This window comes from Siphateles boraxobius, unplaced genomic scaffold (assembly GCF_051911475.1).
Source record: "Siphateles boraxobius isolate OS27281-9 unplaced genomic scaffold, OSU_SipBor_1 30, whole genome shotgun sequence".
NCBI classification, from domain to species: Eukaryota; Metazoa; Chordata; class Actinopteri; order Cypriniformes; family Leuciscidae; genus Siphateles; species Siphateles boraxobius.
The window spans coordinates 7,868,626-7,888,536 of record NW_027508920.1 but is presented as its reverse complement, the minus strand read 5'-3'; the positions used below and the strand labels follow the sequence as shown (position 1 = coordinate 7,888,536).

The 19,911-nt window shown below is 37.5% G+C and overlaps 1 protein-coding gene across 1 annotated transcript in view; it reads left to right on the top strand.

Annotated features, from left to right (window-relative positions):
- The window catches only part of mafa (MAF bZIP transcription factor a), a 186,081-nt gene that overhangs the window by 3,051 nt on the left and 163,119 nt on the right, over positions 1-19,911 (top strand). The window contains exon 2 of the mRNA XM_077248190.1: positions 4,751-4,813. Coding sequence (XP_077104305.1) covers positions 4,751-4,778 — 28 coding nt within the window. The 3' untranslated portion in view covers positions 4,779-4,813. The remainder of the gene's footprint in view (positions 1-4,750; positions 4,814-19,911) is intronic.

Genomic DNA, 19,911 nt, shown 5'->3' with positions numbered 1-19,911 from the left:
TTTTATTACGTTTTTTAATGATCATTAGTTGTTTTAATCATAATTCTTGTTAGTAGCCTGGTTTTATTAGTCTTATCTAGTGCATGCATTGCACAAAACATGTTTGGCATCTCACAAATTGACTGTTTATCGTAAGATTCGGACTCTTGAAACTATGTAAAAAACTTTCGCTGTTATCATATAGTTGTTTGCTCATAAACTCATAAGTATTCTCTGGAAAAGTCCACAAGATCACATTGCAGCAGCCAATAGCACATAATGTTTGATAGAATATAATGCATTTTATTGCAGACAATGCTCTAACATTCCAAAGTTTGACAATGCAATTGCCTCAATGCAATGGACTTTACTTTATGTTTAGAATGAATATACAGTATAGCGTCACCTTTTTACCTTTTATTTAGTGACTCACAAGAGAAATTGTAGATTACTTGATGAAAGTAAACTCTTTTAACTGCATGGGTGTAGACTATGCATGCTGTGTTGCACAGATGTGGAACTCGTGGAACACCTATTTGTTCAAGTCTTGGTAGAAAAAACAAGAGATTAATTTAACAGCGAATGTAAATGTTTGTAGTGAAGTTATCAAAGAACAGCATGTTTATGCATCTGCCTAAGACATGCATGTTTATATAAGGGCAGAGTTGTCAGAGTTCTCAACCTGTGAGTCGTAGGCGTGTTTTGTTAGCGCCGCGGACAGCAGGAAAAAGTCTGTGCTATAAATGCAAATAGTAAAACAATTAAGCCACGTCCACCAATTTGCACAAACTATGCCATAGTTTTTCTGAAATATTTTCCAAATCATCTTGTTATGGTAATAATTTTGTATATTGCTGGGCTCAAGCAGTTGGTGTAAATATTAATAAACACAGGTAGATTTTCCAAAGACATTTTGTTTGCCTTCAAACAATTTAGGTACTGTGTTGGCTCAGCACTTGCTCTGGGTCCTGAAGTAACATCTGTTGAGAACCACTGTACTGATGAAAGTGTTTTTGGAGGTCAGAGTGAACCTTCATATCCTGTATGTGTGCAATAGTTTTTTTTTTCCACTGTAATACATGTGTCATCTGACTACTACTGATGTAAGGACAATGGGAGTATTAAAAATCATAATAATATAAAAAATAACAAAAAACTCAGACATTCACACAAAAAAGGTGCACACAAAGAGAGGACAAATTTAAATATATAAATATTCTTATCAAAATTGAAAGTGCTCAGTTTGTCCAGAGATTTGTTTTTTTATTTACTGTTTCTCTGCCTTTCCTTCATGTGAAAGAAGCGGCTTTATTGTCTGCGGCTTTATTGTCCACCTCTTTTGAAACAAAGCTGTGGAGGTGGGAGCAGGAGATCGGGCAAGGGAATTTAGCTGACATGATTTGAAATGTAATTTTCCCCCAATGATTGATCGCTCAGAAAGGGTCCAGCTTGAGCCATTTAAAAATTATAAATTATGAATCTGTATTGCTGCAGCAGTATCCATACTGTTTTTTTTAGCATGCATGTGGAAACTGCAATTTATAACAAATCTGTCTCTCATGGGTACTAAGAGGAAAAGGTTCAGTATTAGTATTTTGATTTGCCAAAACCCTAAATGTCTCAAACTTTGTGTGCACTGAAGACATTAATTAAGGAAAACACAAGTTGTAAATAACACTACTTTCCTATGATTTGATCTGCTTTCTTCGATATGAAATGTATTTATGTTGTCCTAAAACATTTACACTTTATGGTACGTAAAATCTTGCTGTTGCAATTACTACACGATTGGTGGACTGTTATGATCCTTATTTTTGGAAATACTTTTATTTATTTATTATTATTATTTTATTGGTATTCAGTGTGGAAGAGAAAGGGGGACAATCCCTTCATTGAATCAATGAATGTTTCACTGAGTTCTCTGTCAGATCAAATCCAAGCATTAGTGAAGGTGTATTTCAGTGTGTGAGTGTATGTGTTTACAGAGGATGCATGGAGGTCAGTGAGCGAGATGTAGAAACACGCGCACAGTCATTACAGAGATCTTTACCCTCAGGGGAGACCTTATTCATTTCCTGTACCAGTCCTTAAGTCAAATGCATACACACATAGGCGTAGCAGTCTTTGTATGGTTACGCAGCTATACCTTTCATCCATTTTCACTTTTATTCAGCTATAACAATAGCTTTGCTCAACAAAATTGCCCCAGCGATTTTGCATTATTTTGATTAGTTGACTGAATGCAATTAAATTATCATCAATATCCATGTTCGTTGCAGGATGGACTGAACTTTTATTAGTATTTGGTGTATGCTACGTCATGACAGACAGACAGACAAATAGATAGTTAGATAGATAGATAGATAGATAGATAGATAGATAGATAGATAGATAGATAGATAGATAGATAGATAGATGGATGAACAGAGCAGTTTTGGAAGTCTTTTGGCTTGTGGCTGAACTTGAAAGAGCTCTCGGAAAGATGTGCACACGCTTTGAAACTGTGTGTCAGAGTATTGGGGTTTTCCAGCGATGCACAGACGCAATAAAGATGAAAATGATGCATGTGTGATACAGAGAGAGAAAGAGAGAGAGAGTGAGACATCATCAGTTAAAAAACAATATTTACTTAGTCTTTTATCTGGACTCTGAGATCCAATTTTAAATGAGTATTAAATTATTTAAAATTGTAACAATTGTTATGCAATAATGTATAATGAAATTCACTTAAGATAAATATTACCTTTAATTCAGACAGTAGCATTCATTATACAGCTTCCTTATTAATAAAGGGTTTCTTTTTTGAAAGCTGAAAGTGTGTTGACGTGTGTCAACAAATGTCTCTACTCAGAAACATGCATAGAGAATACATTTGTTGGCCTTTTCTGTGTACTTTTTTAAAATCATCAGTAATCTTCATCATCTTCATCATTCATAATCTTTCATCAGTTATTTGACATTGAACTCTTCAGTACTCTCGAGTAATTTATAGATTTGAAAATGTGCCTAAATAAAGCCACAGTCATAAATATTATAATATTTCTGATATTATTATTTTATTTTATTTCAAGGTTAGTGTTGAGCTTTTGAAATGAATGCTAATATAATTGTTTCAGTTTTCATTAAATTAAATTTAATGAATGGGATTTCTTCCCCGAAGCTGGTAATTGTGATTTATAGCTTAATTGTTTTATATTGCATCTCCAGACAGCAATACAATTAAACACAATACCTCCTATATTTTTAGCAAAATTATTTGTCTTAAGCAATTGCTGATCATTTTATGTTTGAAATGAATCAGAATAGTCATAGAAACATTTTTGTGGAACTCCTTTTCATCTTCGTGCAGTGACCAGCTATGGCCCTTACATGTGATACTTGCATTTCCTTGTTAAACGTCTACGCATGTTGATTTACTGTAACTGACTTCAAGCCTATAAATAATCTTTGTCCTCCAGTATCAATAAAACTGTCAATCATTTCTGTAATACATTTTATCTTTCTTTTTTTCTTCTTTTTTAGCATTCACACACACACACACACACACACACACACACACACACACACACACAGACAGACAGACACACACACACACACACACACACACACACACAGACACACACACACACACACACACACACACATACACACACACACTCACACACACACACACACACACACACACACACACAGACAGACAGACAGACAGACAGATAGACACACACAGACAGATAGACACACACACACACACACACACACACGTATGTGTGTATATATATATATATATATATATATACAACTTATGTATGTCCGTGTGATATATACACCCCTACTGGGTGAAAGTGTGCATTTGTCTTTTGCCTTTAAAGCATTACATCAAACTCAACCTTTATGTGAGGTAAATTTTACATTTAGGTTTGATATAGCCTGACAATTTTAGGTCCATTTTACATTTTCTTCCTACATAGAAAATTCTATTTCAGTGCTGATAGGCCATCCGGAACTCTGTTTGAAGCAATCAGTTATTATGATAGTACATCAGTAAGAACTGAGATTCTCAAAATTAGATTAAAGTATCTGGAGTGTAATGTGTACTGTATATTACAATATAAAGGGGTGACATAAAATGCATGATGATAACTATGATCTCACACAACATAACACACATGCTGTCACACCTTACTTATACTATTAAAACAAAGTTCACACCATATGTGCTGACTGAGTGTTTCAAATATTTATGTGTCTTAAAAGTGCGCATAGAAATGCTGACTGAATATTGTTCATCAAAATATCCAGCATCTGTCTAAAAACCTTTTTTTTTCCAAAAAAAATTCCCCAAAAATTGGATGTCATTTATCATCAGTAATGAAAATTAAATGGCTCACATATACAGCATTTTTCATCATTGTAAAACTAGATCGAAGAAGAGTATGTTGCATATTCTGTTATTCCATTATAGACGCACACCTCAGTGAAACCTATTCATCAGAAAAAAAATAATGTCAGATTTAGCTTTTTTTTCTTGCACAGATTAATCAAGTATGGACAACTTGCAGTTTTTTTATGTCTCTGACTGTTCACCTGCTTATATAATATATTTCAATAATATAATAAAATAATTTCAGCTGAGTACAATCTCTTCGCAAAGATCATTGTAAGAAATGTGTTAAATCATATTGAAATCACAATTTCCATTTTGTTTATGTATTACTGTATGACATCTCCCCCTCCCCCTCCCTCTCCCTCTCTCTTTCTCTTTCTCTGTCAGGTCTTCCAGAAAGTTCCTTCATCTGTGACCGTGAGCTCTCTAAGCCTGTCCTTGATGAGTGAGGTAAAACAATTTCACCTGTATCTCTGACACACTAAAACAGTCTGGAAATGAACACAAAATGTTAAAGTAATGTAATGTGTTTATGTTTATGAAAATTAATTCTGGAAATTCTAATGTTAAAACATGCTATAACTGAATTAGTGTGATAAAAAAAAGCATATATGAAATAATAAAAAGCAGTGATATTTTCCAGAGTGAATCCCAATGTGCATGCATTAATATTGTATCAGGGCAATCTACATTTTGATTCAAAATAACATTACACCTTGCAGTTAGGCTGGTACTTCCTATAGTGCTGTACGAAACATTTTTCTCACTTTTCACTCGACTATAAGCAAGAGTAAATTCACCTTCCCATAGGCCGAACTCTCAGTGCTGGGGTGATGGATTTCTGTAAGCCCTGTTGAAGCACAATCCATCTTTCTCCAGGCTCAGTGTGTACTCTTCTAGGACTACACCAATGACATCTCACTGGAGCACCTTGTGCACCTCGCTCCTGGGTAGAGACTGCGCTCAGAGCTGTCAGGGATTAAGGTGTTTGTGTGGCACATATAAAAGGGCTTTTAGTGACCAAAGTTCTCCATGTCCACCGCAGCCAAACCAACCGTGATTTATTCAAAGGCGTTGTGCCTTTTAGAACAAGGTAAAAAGTCAAAGATCTTGTGTCCTATGTTTTGGGTTTAAATGCAGATATAAAAAGTTGTATAAAATGGATAGATTTATGACGTGGTTAAATCTGAATAAATGAGTCATATTCAAAACTGCTTTAAAATTGACTATAGATAAACACACAACGTGGTGCACAGTGGTGCTTATGTTTATGGATATATATGCAGCATTCCCTGTTTCCTTTTTTATTAATACAAATAATAAAATCAATATTTTATTTTCAATAAAAATATCAAAAAGGTCCCACACATAAATAAATAAATAAATCAGCCATTATGAATTCTAGAATATTGAACCTAGTTGATTCAAACCACTAAAAATGTATACAGTAGTTCAGTTCATTAACTACATAACTTTGCGGACGTCAGATATTGTGGATGATATCAGAGACTAGCGTATTATTACTCATATTATAGTTATTGAACATTAGAATTGATTCTGCTTTTGCTGTCGCTTTGCCCTTAAACAGTAATTTTAGTGTCATTAAAGTCACCATGAAATTAAAATAGTGAATTCTGATGACGTGTTTACTGCAAAGCGGGACAACCTGTCAATCACATGAAATCAATCCATCGATCCAATCAATTCCCAATTAACAAAATCAAGCCCTGTCCTGCATGCATATTTTATCTTGGTCTTTTATTTTATCTTATCATTTCACTCGGATATACGTCACAATAGTGAAGAAAAGACTACATCACAACTTCATGTCGACTAAGTAACCAAATGGAATTACGATTGTTTCAAACGTGTTTCCCAAACACTCCCGATTCTGCCATTGGTTAGACAAAAATGCAGTTCTGCCCCCATCTCAAATGAATGGTTGAAACAGTTTTCTTTTTGAAATGGTCTGGATGTTCAAATAAATGCCACAGATCCATTTGCACACAATCACATAGTTTCCACTCTCAGGGAAATTAACCTACAAATTGTTTACTTATAGTTGTTTGTATGTGCAAATTAAGATGAGATAAAAGAAAGTATTTGACATCCAAAAAATAAAAAAAACTTTCACTCTGCACTATTGAATGATTAACTAGGTAAAGAGTTTACCCAGTTATTCTCGAATCTTTGTCAGTTCTGATGAAGGTTTACCCTTAGTTTCCCTGCACTTCAAATCCAATGTCCATTTAGCATGTTCCTGTTTCTCTATCTCTCTCATACTAATCTGTATAATGAGGATGAGATGTTAATGTCATGTCGTCCTTCCCATAATGCTCTGTGTTCCCATCCCCAGTTTCTTTAAGTAGAGCACAGGATCAGGGCTGGCTAGGCTCCAGCCTCACTTAACTCCACCAGGGAAAAATGAGACAGACCTGTCGGAGATGACAAGGACAAATCAGCATTGAATGAAGTGCTTTAAGTGCTGTTGTTTCCAACAGCCATTGAAGCAACTGTGAATTAGTTGCCCTTTAGAGGCGGGCGAGGAAATTTGCTAGATAAACACTCAGAAATGACAGGACATAGGAAACACAGGAATGAAAAAAAAAACATGATGATAGGTGTCTTGCATAAACCTGCTCTGTTATTGCACACACAGGAGTGTGGGTTACCATGTCTTCAGAAACAAAAATGATGAAGGCATCTTAGTAGAGAGGATGTTACACAAACATTGGTTTTGGACCTGTCTTCCTGCCTTGTTAAACTGCCCAAAAAGCAGCATATTACAGGATTTGGACACAGTCTTGGACTGGGATTGGCATTGTATGTTGTTTGCGTAAAGGGCCTTTATCCATGTATATGAGGAAATACAAGTGAACATTGAGTAGCCTTTCTATGTAGGCTTAGTGTTAGTAAGAATGGAGAATGCTTGTCTTTAAATTAGCAGGGAAACTTTTTGTCACATGACCTGGCTTTCCATTGCGATTGTGGGTGTCATTCAGTGAGTGTAATTTTGTTGTAAGAGTATGACGTGTCCATTCAAATAATACGATTAACAAAACAACCGAAACCTAATCTTAAAATCAGAGAGCAATGATTCGTTGATGAGAATGTTGTTGAAGTCCCAATCTGGAGTGTGTTTCCTGTACAACGATGTAACTTGCTACTCAACCACCATAGTAAAATGTATCGGTGTAGAAGCTAACTAGCTAGGTAAAACTGTTTCTCGAGAGTTGTAATTTAAGAAACACAAATTTGCAATGCTATTTTCATTGCTATTTACTTATGTTCGTCGGAACTATGGTTTTGGAAAACGCTCAATCGTTAATAACCCCCCTTTTGGAACCTTTAATTTTAAAAGTGTAGTCAATTGTTTTATTTATGTTGGCTTTAATAAACAACAGATCTACAAAAAAAAAAGCATACACACATTTTTTAGATGAAAAAATCTTCAGTTAACCTACAAAAATAGACACACTTTGGTGCATGTGTTGAAGAAAGTTCGCCTAATGGGCTGCCCTGACTCCTCCATCGCACATGGCAATAGTTCAGACACTAGTGGGGGGACAAAAGGACACCATAACTGCTGAGATAGGAGAAAACAAGCGAATCCCTGGGAGGACAGTGTGAACACACACACTTGCATGCACGACATCGGCCATAAGGAGGGTGAAGTGAGATGTGACTGGCGGTTTAAACTTTTCTTTCACTGATCTGGTCAGTCTTGCTGATGGAGTGTCACATACTAACTCTGGTGCCAAAAACACCATGTATCACACCCACCACACTTCTTTATTTCTGCAACACCCTTCTCTTTTAGCATAACAGCTCTAATAATTCCTTATACTTGGGGCACTATATGAAATCTACCTGTTCCTGTATCTGATGGAAGGCTGGGTATAACCAACTACCTCTCAATACGATACACATGGCAAAAAAATATTATAATGCAATACATGCCTCATGTTTTGAATTTATGAAAACTAAAACTAGAATTGCAAACATGCTGCAGTCAGTTCCTCTTGCACAGTTTGCTTTACTTTGGTTTGTCATAGAAACACCTGAGATATACCTGTGTTTCAGAAATGTTTTATGGTTTGTGCTTATTTATATGGCTTGCATCTTAATTTATTGGATTGTTCAAAATAATATGAATGTACACATGCTGTTCCCTTTCAAGGTAACTCGAGCTGCGTCGAGATGCTGATACTATTGGTGGGAGCCTATGTGATTGCGTCATGAAGCACCTATGAAATCAGTCCAATGGCGTGATTATATATATATATATAATCTAGACAGGAGTATAATGGCCAGCAAACACATTTGGATTGTGTGTTCGTACGTGCCTTCTCTTTATTACGAGTGGGGACACACGATTGATGTGTTGTTTGTTTGGGAGTGGAGCATGCACAGTCAGTTCTGGTAAAACGGGGCTGACGGTGTTCATTCAGAAATTCCCGACGTGTAACATATGCACTGTCGAGAGTTTTTAGCTCTGCTCCTGTTGGCTTTCTTCTCGAGGGAAGAAAATCAATAAAGATTATTTGGCTCAGATCTCGCGTTTGCCAAGGGCAGCACGTAGATTACGGGTCTGCAATAAAGATTCTGTGACTCGATCTCGGATCTCGCGTGTGCTGGGGTAGCACGTATATTACGGGGTCTGCAATAAGAATCTATTGGCTCATATCTCGCTTTTACCGAGGCAGCGCGTAGATTATGGGTCTGCATCTCTACAAAAGAATTTAATGGCTTAAATCACGCGTTTGCCGAGGCAGCGCGTAGAATATGGGTCTGCATATCTGAAGGATGGATAACACTTCACAGGGCTCCAGACTGCGATTTGTCTGCATTTTGCAACCATTTTTCCTGCCGGTGAGACCAAATATTAATTTTGGTCGCGCTGGCCTGACCACATCGTTGCACAAATGTAAGCAGAATGAAAATACGCTACTCATTTATGCTTCATGAACCGTTTTTTTAATTCGGACCAATAATAGACAGCGCAGCACTCCGAACTTGCCAGTCGCAGGCCAATCTTGATCACGCGACACTGTTACTAGGAGATCCAGACTCTGGAGATCCAGTGAAGAAATCCATTGAATTCACATCAGAATTAATAACATCATCGCTGCAAGATCCAGTTAGGAACATTCCAATTTGGCGCAGAGAACTCTGTTATAAACAATAGATATCAGATCAAACAGCGCTGACGTGGAAACCAGGAGAAACACTTATAGAAGGCTTTCAGTCCACAAATCACAAGTCCACAAAGCAACATTCACCATGGCTAATGTTGTAACTCTAACTATGGTATTGTGACAAAAATAGTCAAATGGTTACAAGTACTACACATCTTTTTCCAGCACTTCAAAACTATAATATCATATATAAATATTATTTTTAATGTGATGACTAAATATAATTTTTAATGTGATGACCAACACATTTTTTGGTCATCCTTTAAAGATTGTCCTAAAACTAAAAATGTTAAGATGTAGGAAAACTCATATTTAAAAATAAAAAAAAAGAATTACCATTGTAAACAGTAGGATGCTTATTGGCTATTTTCACGCTCTGATATAAATTTTTTCGCTCGTTTTGCTTATAATTATTAATTATAATAAGACATTATGAATGATAATGAGTAAAGTTAATTTCATCTACACCCTCAATTAAGCTTAGTGCTTTATTGGCAGCCCCAGTGCTACCAGATCTTTTTTTGTAAAACTCAGTGGCTCCGGTGCTGCTGCCCTAAAATGTTAGTCTGGAGCCCTGCTCACTATAGAAATGGTTTCATTATTCAGTTTGGTTCTTCCGCCCAGATTTCTAGGGTTCTCCCCTACGGTGGTGGACCCCGAGCAGGCTCTGGTTATGAAGCAAGAAATACAGACTCTTCTGCGAAAGGAGGCTATAGAAAGGGTTCCTCCTCCCAGTAGGTTGTCAGGGGTTTACAGCTGTTACTTCATTGTTCCAAAGAACGATGGAGGCTTACATTCAAACAGATTGTGTCACAGATTCAGTCCGAGGACTGCTTTGTCACGATAGATTGATGGACGCGTCCTTCCATGTAGCCACCCGTCCTCATCACAGGAAGTCCCTGAGTTTCGCTTTCGGGGGCGAAGTTTACCAATATCGGGTTCTTCCCTTTAGGCCTAGGTAAATCTAGGCCAATCACTGACTGTTGGGTCTCATAGCAGCTGCATACAACGTAATAACTTTTGGCCTCCTGTACATTAGATCCCTGCAGTGGTGGAGCAGAACCAAGGGGTTTTCTCCGAGGGGAAATCTTTTTCGCATGATCGCGTAATGCTAACGACAGATGCTTCCTTCACAGGTTGGGGGGCGATCATGAGTGGCCTCGGCGCAAGGTCTGTGGCAGGACCATCTACTGTCTTAGCACATGAATCATCTAGAAATTATGGTGGTGTTTTGAGCTCTCAAACACTTCCTACCAGATCTGAGGGGCCATCATGTGCTTGTCTGCATGGAGAACACATCGTTGGTCTCTTACATCAACCATCAGGGGGGTCTGAGGTCACATAACACTACAAATTGTGGAAACTGAGGTTGTTGAGACCATCCTCCACTCCAGAGCTCCCTCCACGAGAAAACTCTAGACCTTGAAGTGGATTTTGTTCACTTCCTGGTGCAGAGACCACCAGCTGGACCCTGTTATCTGCCCTGTGGTTGCAGTGCTGGAGTCCCTGCAGGAGCATTTCTCTGCAGGCCTATCCCCCTCCACACTAAAGCTGTACATGACAGCCTTAGCTGCTTACCACGTTCCTTTAAGTGGTGTATCCTTGGAAAGACCCTCTAGTAACGTTTCCTTCGTTGCACTGTGAGGCATCAGACCAAGATACTAGGAGTATGGCTGCTTCTGTCAGGAGTTTCCCTCCAATATGTTTGTGATGTGGCAGGAGGTTGCCTCGCCGCACACAATAGAGAGGTTTTTGGCCTTGACTTCGGCTCCACTCCAGGGGCACAGGTGCTTTCGTCTTGGTGTGCGCAGAGATTTCACTCGGACAGCCACTTGTTACTATGGTGTCGTGGGTATAGTGTTCCCACAGTGTCTCAGCGCGCTCGAGTTCCCTTGAAAGGGAACGTCTCAGGTTACGACTGTAACCCTGGCTCCCTGAAGAGAGAACGAGACCTTGCGTCGGCCTGCCATACTCCCTGCATGCCTATGATCGACTTGCTTCGGCTTTTCAGAAGCTTGCGTGGTCTGTTTTCAGGGGTGCTTTATACCTTCCTGGTCTATGACGTCACGTGACGTTCCGTCACGCCATTGGACTGATTTCATAGGTGCTTCATGACGCAATCACGCAGGGGCGTTCCCACAGCGTCTCGACGCAGCATCTTGTTCCCTCTTCAGGGACACAGGGTTACAGTTGTAACCTGAGACGTTTTTTCGGCATATCATGATTTGACCTACTGTATGTGTTAGAAACTTGTGACTCAAGACATCTGTGTTCTGTTGTTCCATCAGTTGCACTTTATCTTACTGTTGTTGAACATAAGAGCACATCCTAACACTGTGGCATAAATATTGATGTACTTCTTACAATGCCCAGCCTTAAAACGTTCTTTATGGTAAAGCACCGTGGCATTATTGGCATAACAATATGACTTTCTGTAAAGCTGCAATGAAACAATGAGTAATGAATAGCGTTGTACAAAAAGACTTGATGACACGTTTTTTGCTGGAGAGATGGAAAGTCACTTTGTGCAGTGTCCATGCACTTAAAAAAATAAAAATAATAATAAGACTGTAAAGTACCACCCAAAATGCTACTGTAACAGATCACATAATTGACATAAATTGCTTAAAGTTGGCACAGATGTTAAACTCTTAGAATTATTATGTTTTGTACTTTCTTTAGATGTTCCTATAATATATCTGTTAGAGACTATTGAAGCGATAAATTAATTTAAAACCCATCCACTTCAATGCTGGTCCGGGGTCTATCTGTGTTCCAGCAGGACAGGACGACCCAGACTTGCTGTGTCCGCCAGATCTTCCAGCCACCTGCTCCAGGCGAAGGAAACTAGAGACGGAGGCTGACGGCCTATATTTAGATGTGCAGGCAGCAGACGCTGTATTTGGGCTTTAAGGTTAAAAATATGGATATCTATGTACAGTCAGGCCAGAGTACAGTACGATGCATTGAATACCGTCTTTACCGAGTCTATTTTAGCTCACCGGCTCTGATCTTGAGCTTCTGATCTCTATCTGTGTGTGTGTGTGTGTGTGATCTCTCTCTCTCTCTGTGTGTGTGTGTGTGTGTGTATGTTTGTAGCACAGCCTTACTTCCTTTTTCCTTAAAGGTAACTGGACTCAAGGGAGGGAGTGTAAAAATACTTTTCTTTAAAACAGCAAAGTACACTGAATTTGAAATTGTGGCTTTAGCGGTGTAATAGAGAGGGTGTCATTTTAGCTTGAAGCCATTCGTTCTAGCTTTAACCTCAGGGAATTTAAGGTTTTAGGGCGTATCTGTTCTTTGAATTTATGATATCAATCCTCAATCTATAACACAATTATTTCAAAGTGCTAAAATGCTATTTCAATTTAACCACACCCAGAGTATAAAAAATATTTTGGGGTCTGATTAATTATTTTAATATTTATAGTCATCATAGTTAGAAAACATTGAATTGCCTTTTTTTATCTTTTCTTTTTTTTTTGAGAAGTGAATACATTTGATGGAATAAGTGCAATTATCTGCACTGTTAGTGGGGAACCGCAAAATTTGTCAAAAGGACAACAAAAATAGTATTATACATTTATTATAAAGTTATAATATAATTATTATACAACTTAAATATGAATCAGTAAATAATCTAAAATGCCCTGCCAATATAAACAGTTATTTTGGGCACTGGATAGTTCTCTGAAACAGTGTGAGATTAAGTGTGTGAGTATAATTATAATTTATTCATAAATCGAATTCAATTTTATGAGGAATGATTTAAGAGTTATTAAATCACTTTAATAATGATTTAAGCTGTCTAATCTGTTATACAGCTATGTCATGTGACAGGACATAGCTTTCCAGAAATATGTATTATTAACTATTTGTGTCATCTTCTTTTTTTCTCATTATTTGTATGCTGGGTTGTGTGTTGCTGCATTAAAATGTACAGTGGGCCATTCATTTCCAATTCTTTTTTATGTGTTAAAAAAAAGAAAGAAAACTTTGCACTTTAACATGCATTTGGTCCCACCTAAACTTGCTGATCAGCAGAATTTAGTAAAATATATTAAAGAGAAGTTTCATCTCCATTTCCCCCAGCACTGCCCGCGGTGGACCCTCTTCCTCTGCCTCTCCACTTCCACCATTTGCTTGTTAGTATTATTCTGTGTGTCTAATTAAACTAGCTCTTCATAAGTGCTGTTTTACCGAAGGCATATATATATTTATACATATGCTGTTGTTCTGTACATTATCGTCACATGCCTTTTGTTTGGGTAATTATTGTGCTCTTTTTTAAGAGCACAATAATAAGTCATGACTATTTCCTGCCAAAAGTTGAAATGTGAGGTCATTATAGTGTCCTCCAGAACCCGTCTGCCTGCAGGGTAATGGGACGCAATTAGAGAGATGTAGTCATGAACCTTCAGCAGTGGGTTAGTCATGAACCTATAAAGCTGTGGTCTACCACCTTTCAGAGAATTTAAATAATTTCCATAAAGTTACATTTGGACAGATGTACAGGAAATAATACTCTCCAAAAGCTTGTAAATTAAAATTTTAGGGAAGTCTAATTTTTCTTTTCATAATCAGTCATTTTAATTAACAATCAATTAATTGTTTATACTTAATGTAAAACGTTCTAATGATTTCAAATACCATGTAGTCTATATTTAAGTGAATATTGGTATTTGTATATTTGAATTTTGGTGAATATTGATTTTTTTTCTATTAGTAGATTCAGAGTCAGCTGTATTTAAATGTAAATGCATTAATGTTAATGATAGATGCAAGTTTTGTTTATGTGTTCATTGTTTAAATCATTAACACAGGATTCAGCTTTTTACCAATAAATTACCATGCATTTTTGCTCAACTTACTGATAAGTTATGATAAAAGACAATTAGAAAAGACAATTGTTACAATAATGGTAAATTTAAAGTCTACAAATATATTTTGGCACTGACTAATGACAACATCAGAAAGAGTCATTGCATGATGACTGCCATACACATACCTCAACACTAAAGGAAACAGTGGCAACAATCAACTGATCATTTTACATACGGGAAAAAAACAATGCATTCTGACATCAAAATCAACAAATAATTTTAAGAATGCAGAGAAAAATAATTAGCAGTGTTGGACAATGATTTTTACAACAAAAAAAAAAAAAATATATATATATATATATTATAGAACTGCATTCACAAAGATACATTTCTCGACTGCTTAAATAATTTAGAACTCAGGCGAAATAGACTCTTTTCAGATTTGATGTCTTAACTTATCTTTTTTTAGCATTATTATTATAATTGTTTTACAATCAATTATATAAATTGCTTGAATTATTAACAATTATTTTTTTAATTTTTAACATAAATAATAAAACTGAGGCCTTAGTTCAAATAAGCTCAGAGTGTGGTCCTTATTTTGGAGCACTGCAACAAACTGCAACTTGCTTAGTTGGGGACATTAAGTTTTACATTTAATTTAATATTCAACAATAATATTGATCTTCCTGCATTGACATACAAGAATAATGCATACCTATAATGCATATAATCAATGCATACCTGCGACCTATAGCGGCTATATGTAAATTAACTAAATTAATAACTTTTTAAAACAAAAATTAAACATCACTGAACATACTTAAGCTGGACTGTGACACTATTCTCTTCAGGAAACAAACATCTTTTGCATTATTTTCCTGATTTGAAACAATCTTTATTGTAAAAAGTGCTATATAAATAAATTTGACTTGACTTGAATTTTCTATTATTTTTATATCCAGTGGTAAGTTGCATAAACAGGTAAATGTAATGACTAGGGGTGGCACGATCCGCTTTTTTTGCCTCCGATACCGATTCCGACACCTGGGACTCAGTATTGGTCGATACCGATCCGGTCCAATACTAAAATAATAATTAAAAAAACTGTGCCAAATTACCTAATAAACTGTATCTGTATGCCTCACTGTGGGGAAAAGACTGGGATTATTCTTTTGTTAAAGGCATCAAAGCTTGACTTAAACATTATTTTCCTTACTTTGTTAAACAATAAAGACAAAATATATACTATATAATTAAAATACATTTATTTTAAAATTTTAAGCGCAACTTTTTAATGAAGCAGCAACATATGATACATAGATTGGACAGAACAACTAAGGCTATCAATAAACTGCCATTGCGCAAAAGTATTGTAATATGAAAGGCTCCAATTCAGAGCTGCACGAAACCTTATGCGCATCCCGTGCAGAATGATGCGCTCGAGGCAACATGGAGTCACGGCGCGCAGCGCGTCGCATTGAAAAGTTCAAAGCACAAAAGTAAGATATACATATATTTCTTTATTTATTCATTAGTTTGGGCCTTTTAACAGTTTTACATTTCAGTTAATGTGCGTGTGAAGAGCAATTATATCGCTCTCTACTCCAGTGTTGTGATCACTGAAGAGTTGTGTTGTGATCTAACAGACACCCGGTAGAAAGTAACATGTGAAACTCCAGCACGTTAAAGTCCTTTTATGCAAACCATAGACCGTTATCTACATATCTACAGTATAATAATAGGAACATTGACTTATCTTGGAGAGAGTTTCATCGTGTTGACTGTTTTACCCGAGCGCGACGCGCTGTTTGAGTGCTGAGAATGACTGACAGCCGCCGCGGATGGAAGCACTTATGTGTGAGATTAATTTAACGATTTAAATCTGTACCTCACATTAAACTATATGTAATGGCTTCAGAAATCTTGGAATACAGTACACGAAAATATTATAGTGCTTTATAATGTTTTTGTGCCTTTTGTGTTGTATAACAATAACATACTTAGGCTATACAATATCGGATCAGATTTGGAAGGTCTCGTCTGGCGATACCCGATCCGGCAAATATTGCTAGTATCGGAGCAATACCGATACTGAGTATCGGATCGGCGCACCCCTAGTAATGACACCAGGATTGTGCTGCAAAGTCCTGCAAAGTGATTGTGCCAGAGTTTATAGCCTTCTGAAAAGTTTCAAATAGTGGTAATAATGTTGAGAAAAAGAGAAAAAGTGATTGCAAAGATTATCTCCTCTGCTTTGTTAGCTTAATGAACACCGTTGCCAGGAAAGACGGCACAACAGTTTATTTTCTTTAATGCAGTGTTTCTCAACCAGTGGGTTGCAGATCAATCTATAGGGGGTCGCAAGACTTTCTCTGTGTGCTCGGTGTTACACCGGCACAGCCAATAAGTGCGCTTCACAAAAGGCTCATTAAAACAGGCTACGTTTACCTGCAACCAAATAATTTGTTAGTAAACGCATTGACAGCTCAATAGGACTGAAAAGCCTTCATGTAAACACCTTAATCGATCCTAATGAGCTCGATGTGAATGAAATTTCAATCGGATTGAAAGGGGTGGTTTATTCCTTTTCTAATCCAATCGAGAGGACATGTAAACACTTGATCGTATTGAAAACAAAAACTGAAAGGACTGCTCATAGCATAATGATGTATGACACGCTGAACGAGCTGTTCTTCCTGTTGAATAAAGTGTCATTTAAATGAGTGTCCTGTCATTCTATAATTCTCCTTTCACTCACTCAGTGAAGTGGAGCAGGACAACGCCTCCCCACCAGTCCTTGTTTCAGACTCTCATCCACAGACGACTGGTTTTGGGCATTTTTACTGCGTGATAAATATAAGCAGCACGGCACAACGGTTCATATGCTCATTGTCTCCAAATTATGACCAGAAATGGATAAATATTAAGTCTGCTGTATAAAACAAATAAAGAAACAATGTAAGGGAATAGTTAGTTTGCGCAAAGAGCGGGAAACTCTGTATATTCGTGCAGTGTGCGCATGTCAAAATATCTATTCCCATTTGAAGCTTGTGACATAATCGGACACATGAACCCGATCACGTTTAGCGTTCATGTAAACACTACATTCAGATTCATCAATCGGAATGAATTCAGTCCAATTGAAACAAAAGTTGTGCATGTAAACTTAGCCAGTCCTCCAACGAATCGTATTTTCAAATGTCATACGCTGAATCATTATTGCCGTAACTTTTTTAAAAACGCTGCTTTTCAACTGTCCTAACACAATAATGTATTATTGCCTCAAACGGCTCTTATTGGACAAGGTCCTCTCTTTACGTAATGTTATGTTACACACACTAGCCCTATTGCTATGCTAGACCTTATTATACTGTACACAGCCACGAAAAACAAAAAGAAGGGATATGGATATGATCATTTCAGAGCAGCAGTCTCAAGTGTCACATTAACGTGAGTAAAAAAAATCTGTTTGCTTCATAGTCTGCCTAATTATTGAAAATATTTGTGTGTTTTAGTGACATTAATTATAAGAAGCATATGGGCCTACGGTGTAGCCTAGGTCTAAAGAGGAATTTCAGTTAGGCTATTGATTTGTTTCCTACCTTAGTGCGTTGTATTACTGGCATACACAAAAAAAAGAGGGTCACAGTAGGCAAAAGGTTGAAAAACCCTGCTCTAATGTATTACTTGTATTCATTTCAAGGGCTTGTGAAATAGTACTAACTGTTCATGTGATGATATCATTGATAACCAAATAATAAGTGGTTCGGACTGTGAAAAATATGCTGCATGGTCAACCAGCAAAGCATTTCATAACTTTCCATGGTTAAAGTGCAGGCGACAGATGAGGAAACCTGCTCAATTTTTGGTATAAATTAATTCGTTTTGACACCAGCTTGTTTACACTATGATTAATATGTAAATGACATTTTATGAAATTGTGACTAAGGAGAACATACAGGAGTGTGTTGTTATTTGAATTTAGCACCATCTGTTTTACCTAACGAGGGAGACAGGCATAGACAGAGGTGAATGGAGAGAGAGAGAGTGAGAGAGCGAGAGAGAGAGAGAGAGAGAGAGAGAGAGAGAGAGAGAGAGAGAGAGAGAGCGAGAGAGAGAGAGAGAGAGAGAGAGAGAGAGAGAGAGAGAGAGAGAGAGAGAGAGACTCAAACACCCACTGCAGTTTTCTGTTTATTCGCATCTCGTGCCAACAGAAAACCCAGAGCTGCAGAAATACAATATCTTGCATTCATTCATACAGCCTGATGGCAATGCGTCAGACCTCTCATCTTATGCCTAAGTGCACCTTACTTACAGGCCACATTTAATGTTTCCAGCACAAACCCATCTATTTTTAATAACTACTCAACAGGTAATGGCCCCTCAGATCACAGTCTATTGCTCAGTTATTCATATGTGAGCATGTAGTGTAATTCTTTGTGTCTTAAAGGCCAGTAACTGGGTTAGTGTGCAAACACTGTAACAAAACATTTTCATCCATGTACTAATTTATGTAATTCATAAAAACAGTTTTTACTATACAAGATTCCAAAACAATAAAAAAAAAAACTATTAGATTTGCAATGCGCTTAGTATAGTGGCAGTATTTTTGGTGTAAATGAGAAATGTCGCTTGTTGATATGCAACCCGTATCCCTGAGAAGGGGAATGAGATGCTGCTTCTTGGTTTTGAGGCTATGAGCTGCGTGCGTGCTATCATCATCGTGATCGGTAACTGAAGCACGTGCAACCACATGGCAATATTCATTGACAGACAGCAGTCCATGACATCACAAGCAGAGTGCCCGTACACATCATCAACTATTTTATATTGAGGGATGGCAACGAGATGCAGTGTCTTGTTCCCCCTCTCAGGGAAACGGGTTGCATACGCAACCTGAGACTCTCCCTTTTCGAAGTGGAACTTCAACGCTGCATCTTGGTGTTGACGATATAGGGAACCAATCGCCACAACACAATGCTGAAGGAATGCCTGACTCCCTAAGCTATGAATATGCATAGATAAAGTGGCCAAAGCACTGAATGTCTCAGCTGGAGTCAAGAGCACGTTGACCCCAAGGGCACATCCTTAGTGACAAGCAAAAATCTATATAGTGGCTCTACTCCTAAATCCAATATCCACAAACTAGGGAAAATACCCCATGCTTCTGTGCTCCATAAAATATTACCTCTAACAAGGCTAGTTCAGGCTAATACAGCCTTCCTCCCTGCTATTGCTGGACAGGCCTCTGCCCAAAGCTCAAGAGCAATAAGAGGGGAACACACAACATAGCCTTGGCTATGCTCTGGTATGCCTCGCTAGCACCTCAGCAAAATTGGTCAAAAAATGGCTCTACGGAACAGCCCACTAAAGGTATCATGTGAGGTATGAAAGACTCAGTAATTAAAACCTCAGCATAGACAAGGTGTGGACAACTACATGTTTTTTCTAAGATGCAATCTATATATCTCCTTACTGCTCAGGCTACAACATAAAGTGTTGCCTCCCATCCAAGGGGGGACAT